The following is an 11,137-nucleotide window of genomic DNA, read 5'->3' on the forward strand; positions in this document are numbered from 1 at the left end:
ATTGCCAATTTGTCCAGGTGCAAGTGCAAAAAATGCCTGAAGAACTTCGTCTTCATCACTGGCGAGCAGTGAAAGCAATTTCCTTATGGAAGAAAAGCATTTAATGTCGCAAAGTGTTGCATGAATGGAAACATCCTGACTCTAAAACTCAAGTCACTTTATTCAGAAATAAGAGTTATGTGATTTTATTGTTCTTCAAAAATGAAAATGACATTTGTTTCTGCAATGACATCAAAGGTTCGTTTGATTTGATGAATAACACCATATGATCGAAATGAATGGTGTTTGTTCAATGGTCAAGATCAAATACAATGAGCATCCATGGAATTTTTTTTGACTATTTAAAGGTTGAGAAATTGTAATCAATTTCGAAATATCAATTTGTTTACATATTCATAACAGTTTATTAGTCTATTGCTTGAGATGCAATCTGGATTCACAAAATTTTGCTGTTTTTTTTTGTGTCTGTGGGACAGCTGTACTATTGATCATCATAATGTTAGAAAGGTGTTGCCGAGTAGTATCCATTTTAAGTTGGGACAACAAAAAGTGTCCCCTGTATCACTTGTGAAACCACAGGACGTTTTATTACCACCTCTTCACATTGAACTTGGCCTCGTTGAAAACTTTGAAAAAACTCTCAATTGCGAAGTATGGGCTTTCCAGTACTCAACCAAACTGTATCCAAAGAAGGAATATTTGAAGGACCTGATGTGTCTCAACGCCTGATGAAGCAGCATGTGCATTGTTTCAAAGTGTTGTTCACAACTTTCGTGATAAACACAAATCACTGGATTGCAGGCAAGTAATCAACAATTTCTTGCAAAATAACCACAAGGTTGGAGCTTGAATGTCTCTCAAGAAACACTTTCTTCATTCACATCTTGTTTTTTTCCCACGAAACTTGAGCAACACAAGCAAGGAGACCTGCTACAGGAAGATATAGCAAAAATCGAAAGGAGATACCAAGGATTTTTGGATAAAGGCATGATGAGCAATTACCCTATTGTGTGAAACAGAATCCATGCAGTATAAAAGACTCAGTTCAGCCTCTGTTCATTTTTGATTTATACTTTTTGAGTCAATAAATGGCCATTATTAGTCAAAAATAGTACCATTATGAAATTTATTGAATGTTTCAAAAACTAGAACCAATTTCAAAAAACGGGCTGTCGATTTGAATTTAGTCCCAATTTACATAAACAGCTTTTGATTGATTAGGTCCAAAACTGCGTAAACTTGTGAAATTATGATTTTCAATGTCATCTTCAGTAAATTAGAATACTGTTGTTTTATTACATTATCTTTCGAATAGTTAATACCAACAGAAATACTATGTATTACATAACACAAAATATTATTACTGCAGAACATATTGATATCACTTTCTGAGTCTCTAAATTTTCTGAAAGCACAACTGTGTATAAGTGAAACTGAGTTGAAGAGCTATTTTGTTCATTTGATGAATATCTTATACTATTCATATTTCTGTTGAAAATGCCAAGGCTGAAACAATTTAATCAAGTGATTCAACAGATGTAACTAGCAATGTGGCAAATTCTTTGTATATATCTTGTCTTTCTCAATTTTAATTTTTCTTCCAGAGGTATTTTTCACAAAACTGCTAACCTATCTAAAAATGTTTGGTCTGAATATGCATTCATCTACGTGATCTTCCAACTGCTAGTTTTGGCTAATGATTGAATAAATGAATGCACCCATAATTTACAGAACTTAAAATTCAGTTATCAGTTCATATCTATTCATTGATATGCTATTTTTTCATCAGTTGTAAAATCCCTAATGTTACTTTAATTTCATCATAAATGCAATCACCTTATTAGAAGTATCCATCCATTGGTTCATTAAAATCCAACTATTTGCATCACCAGAAAGTTGACTCGAAAGACTTACCCAATGATAGTTAGATAAACTCAAATTTTTTCCTTTCTACTGATTATATTTATTGAATGTAATCCTCTACAGAATTTTCTATGGAATTTGTAAATGTATTGATTTTCAATAACTTTCAGATACCTTTATATAGATAGGTTTTCTGTAAAAATAAAAACTACATTTGTGTAGCAGGTCAGCTTAGAGATTTCAGGATAAAGTTGTGCCATTTCAGCAAGTTGGCTAGTCACATTAATATTACCATCCATTGTTAAACGAATCCAAGTTGAAGCATTTTCAACAGTGATACCACGCCAGAATTTTGATTCACACCTCCTTTAATATAGGTTTATAAGAAAAAAACTGAGGCAGCTAAAAAAGAATACTTGAAAGCTCTCGCAGCATACAGGGCCAGCCTAGTATCGAAAGGTGCTGGTGAAGGAGAAGGAATTTATGGTAATTACGGAAGCTATCAGGCTGGTGCTCCCCAATACTCTGCTTATCAACCACAAGGTAATATCCCATCACCTCCAATGTCCTCAGCGCCAACTCCGCCCTCACAATCACCCATTGGAAAGAAGCCACCCATGGGCTTGGGTAACATGAATTCCTCCCCGCAACAGCAACATCAGAATATGATGCAATCCAATATGGGACCAGTGCCAAATCACATGAACATGCAACACCTGCAACAGCAGCAACAACAGCAGCAGCAGCAGCATAATAGTTACATGCAGCAGGTGAGATGGAATTTTTACTTAAAACTTGTATAAAACAAAATATGCACAAAACCGGACACAGAAAAATAACTAGTAATCATTGGCTTGAGAAATATTTCTTGGAATTTATATTGTTTTCAATTGTCAACAAATCATTGTATTCAGGAATTGAACTGTAGGCCCCTAGTGACTGAGTACTTGGAACATATATCTTATAAACATTTTTTTTTAGAGAATAAAGTTTTAAGCAAACCTGAATAATCATTTTTATGAGATATAGTTTTCCATTCATGAATAAATAATGAAAAACTATTTCTATAAAAGAAATAAATAAAAAGTTGGACTAAAACATAAGGACTATGAAACATATAGTTCTGTCCAGTAATATCAGGGATTCAATTGTAAGTTTTCCGTGAATAGTAATTCGAGATAAGTTAGCTTGATATTTATAATTTTATGTAAAAACCGTGCTTTTATCAAACAATCATTGAAGTAACACTGAGATTCAGATCTTCCTGTTTGCAATCACATGAGACACAGGATTTGAAATCTATATAATTTTCAGGTATTGAACATATTTATAGTATAATAGTGAAATCTGTTTTATGTATCACCAAAGTATCACAGTTAACAAAAGAGTTGAGATGTAAATGTAAACTGAGTGTAATGTCAGAAATTGCACCTGGGTCTGTAATGGGGTGAATAAGTGAGTTCAGAAATCACAGTTCCATCAGAACTGTAACGTGTCAGAAGTCATCTGATTTCAACTAGATACATTTTTACTAGTGATGCACTGTTTGGAACCTTTGGTGTATTTTTAATACATCGACACATGTTTCAGTCACCAAGAGATCATCTTCAAGAAAAAGATTAAACTAAATTACATTTAGTATTGTCCTTATTTATACCCTAGATACCTCTGCTAGGTACCTGCGTCCTAATTGTCTTAAATTAGTTTTACATGTTGCCTTATCTACTAGTCTTAAATTAATTTCACAATATTGCCTAATCTAAAAGTCAGGTATATCTGATGATAAAATAAATATTGAAATAATATTTTATTATCAGATTTACCTGTTAGATATGGCAATATTGTAAAATGAATTCAAGACAATTAAGACTAAGGTACCTAGCAGATATATCTAGGGTATAAATAAGGACAATATTGCATGTACCTAATTTAGTTTAATCTTCCTCTTGAAGATGACCACTTGGTGATTGAAACACGTATCGAGGTGTTACAAATAACGGTTTGGTGTTGGGATTAAACTCCACTAATATTCATTTATATAAATTTTTCTGTGGAAAATACTTGATTATTGGTAGATTTGAACCCAGGAAATTCACCTATGTCTAAGCAGACTTGTATAATAGATGTGGTAGTTGAGTATTACTGGTGCTTTACATGATGAATTTGCCTTGTGTAAATTTATTGCATTTCAAGTTACTGTCATTGAAATAGAACTAATTTGTAGTTTTATCGATTTTTTGTATAAACCTAGATCATTTTACAATATTATTCATAAATATTTCCACCCCGGTGACACAAATGGGTTATCTGGGGTATTACCAAATTTCATAGACCACTTTGTTAATTTGTCCATTTTACTTTTTTTGACCATCATTTTTAATCCAGTGTAGAAACATTTACAAAATAAAATGATTATGTTTCTTTACCAAAAGTTCATGGACATTTTGTAAACAGAAATAAGTTGATATACCCTTTGTGTAAATGAATTATTTTATTTTAAACATGTGTTCATACCAGTTTCAATAATGTGACAATGTTAAGAAACTGTGTCAAAGTTAATTACAGGTTAATTTATAGGTCAACCTGAGTGCAGGTTTTTATGTCTGCAGTGAGGGCAGTAGGAACATCTGTTGCTTCATTGCCTTCGATAATTATTACCGCAGTTGTAGACAAAACGTCAATCATTAAACATGCATACCATGGCCAACAAACCCGTAACACAGTTGTCCCCAGCTGTGAAAGTTTACACTCTTTGACCATTTAAAAAAAAAATATTTAACAGAATTGCGTCACTCTGTATGTTTCAAAGATATAATCTAGAAGCCACAAGTGGCAGTTTAAAATTGTTTTTGAAGTAGACATGTGTCACCTTTATAATATTTTTGTTGATGATCAATTTGAATCGACAAGAGATGAAAAAAAGGCGAAAAAATGAGAGAAGAAAATCAAAGGCAATGATTTTTTCATTAGATTGAAGGAAGAGCACATATCCAAAATCCGGGTCAAAATACTTGGACAAATTTTCAATGCACAAAGAATGTTTTTTTTCTGGAGAAGGGAACGTTGGTGTTAAAAAATTGTAGTTTCCTTGGGAAGGAACAGTTGTTTAATATCTCATAAACAAGCATTTAGTGATATACCACTTTTAATAAGTCACATGGAAATGTCAAATACTTTTTGTTTGTTTTATTATGTGACAAATATTTTTATTCGACCCAGTTTAGTTCTCTTAAACCAAACTTAGTTTACTTTTGCAGGTCCCTCAGCAACAGCATGTTCCGATGTCTCCACAACAACAACAGCACGTCCCAGTATCACCTCACATGCAGCAACATATGAGTCCACCACCCATGGTTTCCAGTTCCCCCCCCGCTTCTGCTCCCCCAGCAACCATCCCAACATCAGGGCCTCCACAGAATGTAGGTCAGGGTCAGATGAGGCCCCAGAACGCATGTATACGTCACGGTTGCCCCAATCCAGCCATCACTAATCCGGAATGGGAAGACGAATATTGCAGTAACGAATGTGTCGTCAGCCATTGTCGGTAAGTGTGTATTCAAGAAATTAAATTCATTCATTGATTTATTTATTCATTTTGTTGTTTCTTATTATATCTTGACAAGTTACCTCATCTTTATGAGTAGAAGCACAAATGAATATCTATGTATCTATCAGACGTAACATTTTGCGAAATATCCAAAATGGACCCTTATAAACTAGTACAGGGAACAAGTTTGTTGAAATAGATGGCATGAAAAGGTGATAGTAGAAATGCAATAAGCTTATTGGATGCAGTGTTTTCCAAAAACTTGGAAAAACTGGACGAGTTAAATGGCTCCCAAGTAGAAAATCAAAATAAAAATAGATCTCTATCAGCTATTCACAATCATTTATATAAGAAACTGCCAAGAAAGGAAAAAGAAATAGGAAATATCAGTGCAAAACTCTTTGCGAAAATAAGCTAATCATGGTGTATAAGAGCATCGACTTTCACGGACAGAATCACAGTTAAAGGCAACAAAATGGTCCAATGGAACCTGAAGTACCAAAAAATGTTTTGTCTGCTACTGCGACAGACATCATCAGTAGTATGAGCGTTGACTCAAGTATCACCGACTGATTGGCAAACTACCTATTTACTCGTATTTATAATTTCAGAGGGTGGTGAGGGTGATGGTAGGGACAGCAGCAGAACCAGAGGAGGGGGATGATGTCTGGGATCACATGAGGATTTTCATCACAATCTTAATACAGATGATTATTTTTCTTTTTAGCTCCAATGATCATTGAATCAAATAAGGTTGGATTTTTGACCATGGCCAATAGAACATAAACATAATTTATGTAATCTTGTTTGCGCTATATCAAAAACCTAAATCTAAAACAATTTCAGAACATTAGACTATACTTAGCCGGTCTTTACAAGGTATAGATCCCATTGACATATTCCAAGCCAATTTCTGCATTCTTTCAAAACTATTCTCGATATCAATCTATAAATTTATATGATTTCTGGAAATTTCAAATGATTTTCATCATTAATTCATTCTTTTTTTTTTCAGAGATGTATTCACAAACTGGGTGTCTGTCAATAAAAGCCAATCACAGAACTTTTCAACAGTTAAATAAATTTAGTACTAGGGAGAGTTGCCACAAGGCAGGGAATGAGAGTAAGTAGCAATACCACCATCAAACAGATCTACGTTTGCAATGAAGTATCAAATAGAACGGTTACGATAATATGTAATAGTGAGAGGATAGATTAAGAATTGTAAATAAAATGATAATCATTTTAGTGTGAGGTTGTATTGAAGCAATAGAAGCAATACGATTTCATTATTATAGGTATACAATACTGATTAATATTGTAATCCTAGCATTATACGTTGTATAATCAGTATAAGGGGGGCAAAAAAGTATAAGAATAGTTTTTGTTGAAAATTTTTTTTATTATTCCTTATGATGTTACAGTTTGAAATTTACTATTTTACTATATTAAGTCTCGTTTGTATTTCTGGAATTATCAAGTATTGCTCATTTTTTTAATAATTCATGCTATTTTACCTTTCGAGTCCATTATATACAATTATGAGCTTGTGCAGCTTTCGAAGATAAAAACCAAACTTTTTGTTGAAAATTCTTACTCTGAATGTTTCATATTTCAGTGAACTGAACTGAGCTGTTTTCAAATATCAAAGTTTACTCTTCAACTATTTTTGTTTCTAGAAAAATTTAACTAGCCGCTCCTTTGGGATTTGCGAACTTTTGCATTGTGCTATTGTTTGATAAGTTTTTTTTGTTATTGCCTTATTTCCACTAATGTTTAAATGGGAATGAAATTCGTTTGATCATTTTCACATGAGCATATAACGTCAATTCTAATAACAATCCGGGTTCTAATATCTACATTTTGATTAGAGGCTCCAGTCAATGGAAAAAAACATAGCTCAAACTAAGTCTAGATTTGACACATAAGCTTTCACTTAATTTTTTTATAAAACCACAAGTTTTGATAACGAAAGCTGTTTAACGGATTTTTTTTTAAACAGATTGAACTTTAAAAATACTAAATATCATACACTATATTCAAGTTAAGGGCACCAGCATGGGAAAATTCGTGTGATATATCAGTGAAGTTAAAAAAGCAAACTCATTTCGGGTTATTCTTTCTACTAGTTTATATAAAAAAATAAAGTGGTGATGGTTCCTTGGAGATGAAACGTTAAAGAGAAAATTTGCAAACTCCATCTTGTATAGCTTAAAAAGTGGAAATGAGAAAGTGATTCCAAATATCTTCTCATATAACGTTGAGAAAATTGATATCACAATGAACAACTTTCCTGATTTAACTGATTTTCCAATGCCGACCATACTTATCTTTGACACACAGTATAAACATAAACTCTGATTGGTTTATGATGTTGTTTTTGACACAGTGCAATGTAAAATAAAATAAAAGTCCCTCAGATTTACTATTTTCATTAAATTTTGGATGAAGTTTTGTTTCAATATAACCGTCAAATATTCACTCAATCCTTTGAATTTGTAGCGTAATAATTCATTTGCCATAAATAGTGATTTGGAGACTAATATCATGAGGTATTCTAAGCGTACTGGTCTTCAAAGATGTTCTGAAAATATCATAACAGTGTCATTTATTCTTTATAGATTTTTTTTTCATACAAATGTTGGTTTTCAAATACTTACTGTTCACTATTTGTTGCACATTCTTTAATGCCCCCTTTATAACAAAATTGAATTTGTTAAACCATGCTCTGTAAATGCATGTAATCCTTCATGAAAATTTGTAGTTAGTAATGTCCAGAGTACATATAATATTAAAAAAAACTTTAGTTCATGTAGTTAGGTATCTGTTATACGGAAAAATTCCAGAACTGTGAATATTTTGATGAATGAGGAACAACTGATGATTCTATGTGTTCTATGTGTTAGATATTGGATTCTTTATGGTTCTCTCCTCTGAATCTATGAAACAAAAAATATCTGAAAAGTACAGTTGTTATTTATTCAAATATTCTGCCTAATATAATTTCTAAATTCATTTGAATTGATGTTTGCAAACGAGTTTTCTGATTTGTCTACAGAATGTCCAAGTACAATTCAATACTACAGTTTCCAGCTTAATCAAATTAATTGATTTGATAAGTAGATTGAAAGGGGTATATTTTTGGGAAGGAAAGGTTTCGACTTTCTACGTCTCCATCTTGATACAAAAAATGTCGGAATTTTCCAAAGAATTTGGAACCTCTGGAATGAAATGAATTTATTGAAAATAATTTTTCCATTTCAAAACAAAATTTCTGCCTTTCGACGCTTGATTTAAAGTTAGTTATCTCCTGATAATGCTAAGTTGGACAGCATTTTTGTTCTGGTGGAAAAGCGAAATTTCAAGAATTCATGCTTCACAGGTAAATTTTCGTTTTGAAATTAATGAGCAACTGAATTCTAAAAAGAAAAGTCAATAGGGCACAGGGTTGAAATTTTTATAGAAGCAGCTCCAATGTATACATATTGTGAATACTCATTGGTAACCTTCGGTCCCTTATAGGATTTATCATTACCACATACCACTAAAAACCGGCTAACTGAGATTGTCACAATGAGAAGAAACTCGCTAGGTGGAGATGAAAACTGACATATTTGAAATAACGAATTAAACATACAAAATCCTTGTCAATATACAAGTTTCCTCGAATCTTAAGTGAAACATATAAAGCAATTTTCTTCAGTAGAAAGATTCAGATGAATTGAATTGTGTCATCAATAACCATCTGGATGGATTAAATATGAGTAATTATGCAGCAGACAATTTAAACCATTGTCATTATGATCTCTAAGCATTGTCGTATCACAGTGGGACACCTATTATCAGCATGTGGCACAAATGAAACGATTCACAAGTGTCACCAATTTCACCAAAATCCTTGCCCATCGAAGAGGTATATATGTTCACTTCTATAAACAGAAGATAATTAAACCGTACATAACTAATCCGGCTTCTCCAAAATGACCAACAATAGATTCATGAAAAAGGATGTTCCAGGCACTAAATCTCAATCATAGGACTGAGAAAATTGATAATTGTTTTTTAGACACAAGATGTTGTTTAGACACAAAACTACTGTATACCCAAGAGAAATAAATACAAGTCATTCTAACATGATGGGCTTTTTTGATTGAAACATTTGCTGAATTGATGAAATAAATTAGGTTAGATTTGTAATAGTGCTGGATATAGTTAAAATAAAACTCCATACCAATAGTGCCATCTCAATTTGTGAATGGCTAAAATGTATGTAAAATTAAGTGACATGTGATGCAATTGGTGGATATTTGTTGTGAATTAATGATAATGTATTTGAGTAACATGTGAGATTTTCACTAAATAATTTACCTGAACAAGCTTCACTTTACATTAGCTTCTTGAGGCGTGTTCAGTACTAACTGTTGGGAATAGACATTATTCTTCATTTTTACCATGCACTTTTTGGTGTCTAACCAGGGTCAGCAGAATGATATAATTTACAAAAGAAATGTCAAGAGGAACATTGAGAACAATAACATTTTTGACAATATTTTGACAAATAATCTTTCATTTTGAGTCCATTACAAACTTTATTTGAAAAATATATGACATGTTTCCCTAGAACAGTAGCATTTTCAAGTGATTTATATACATTATCTACATTTATATTCATGAATCACTTAAAAAAGCTACTGTGCTAGGGAAACGTGATATATTTTTCAAATAAAGTTTGTGGAGATCAAATCGTGAGGTGTAGTTTTTGAAATTTACTAAGGATCTTCATCAAGTAACGGCTGAATCAATGAGAAAAAAAAACAGTCTGATTGAGATGGAATGAAATTCCATTTGCTTCAAATGAAGCTTTTCTTTCTTTGATTATTGGCATTTGAAAACTGTTTCTCAAAGAGTTGGGCTCTCATTTCTGAACTATCCATCTTTTCTCTCCAGCTTAGCTTATCCATTAAAAAGATCAAAAGTTTAAAGGGAAAAACTTTCCTTGGACATTCTTATATCAAAGATATTTATGAAAAGATATAAACTAATTCTCATTTTTATGCCTACACTGATGAAAACAATTAAGGAAACAAGAAATTCTTTGACAAATCTCTGTTGAATTTCTCTCAGCATAATTTTGTTTCACAGATTCAGTTGTAGTATGTGGCGTACAATTATTTTTATATCATTGACCAATCAAAGTGACGCTTTCTGTCGATGTATATAAATTAGCAGTTGTTACTTTATTGTTATCGATGTGAGCAATTTGTTTTGCGTGAACATCCCTAGTATTAAATGTGGTGAAGGATGTATATTTGTGAATATGTTGAATGAGTTGTTAGGATTTGAACTGTTTGAGCCAGTGCAATTGTTGAAAAACACCGAGTTTTCTATTTTTTTTCTTTCAGTTCCTCGGTAATGAACTGGAACAGTTTGGTCCATCAAAATTGTATAGAATGAAATAGTAAATGCATATTATGGAGTAAGTACGTAAAATTGTTTTATTTTTGTTTTTAAATATGTTTTTCTTATTTTATTATTTTTTTATTGAAATAGTTTGAAGCAACCAGGAGTTGTTGCCAAACAATCATGTTTATAAAATATTGAAGAATATCTAAAGTATATTAGATCATTATCTCTTTCATGAGCTTTAAAATTATTAAGTACAATTTATGTTTCACTATTACATTGTAAATATCATACTTAATTCAAAGGAGCACACAACCTATACTA

General features: G+C 32.1%; 1 protein-coding gene across 12 annotated transcripts in view; it reads left to right on the plus strand.

Moving 5' to 3' along the window:
- Positions 1-10,893, plus strand: part of LOC111518249 (TOX high mobility group box family member 4) — a 249,801-nt gene extending 238,908 nt beyond the window's left edge. For 10 of the 12 annotated variants that reach the window (XM_074175313.1, XM_074175316.1, XM_074175318.1 and 7 more), the window contains 3 exons: positions 2,241-2,633; positions 5,121-5,407; positions 6,426-10,893. In XM_074175313.1, coding sequence (XP_074031414.1) covers positions 2,241-2,633; positions 5,121-5,407; positions 6,426-6,492 — 747 coding nt within the window. In that variant the 3' untranslated portion in view covers positions 6,493-10,893. Of the gene's footprint in view, positions 1-2,240; positions 2,634-5,107; positions 5,408-6,425 lie in introns of all 12 variants that reach the window. The other 2 variants (XM_074175314.1, XR_012465444.1) reach the window with 2 other exon arrangements.
- The last annotated feature ends 244 nt before the right edge of the window (positions 10,894-11,137 follow it).

This window comes from Leptinotarsa decemlineata, unplaced genomic scaffold (genome assembly GCF_025532065.1).
Source record: "Leptinotarsa decemlineata unplaced genomic scaffold, Ldec_3_MD MMD2_tig00001019_RagTag_RagTag, whole genome shotgun sequence".
NCBI lineage: Eukaryota > Metazoa > Arthropoda > Insecta > Coleoptera > Chrysomelidae > Leptinotarsa > Leptinotarsa decemlineata.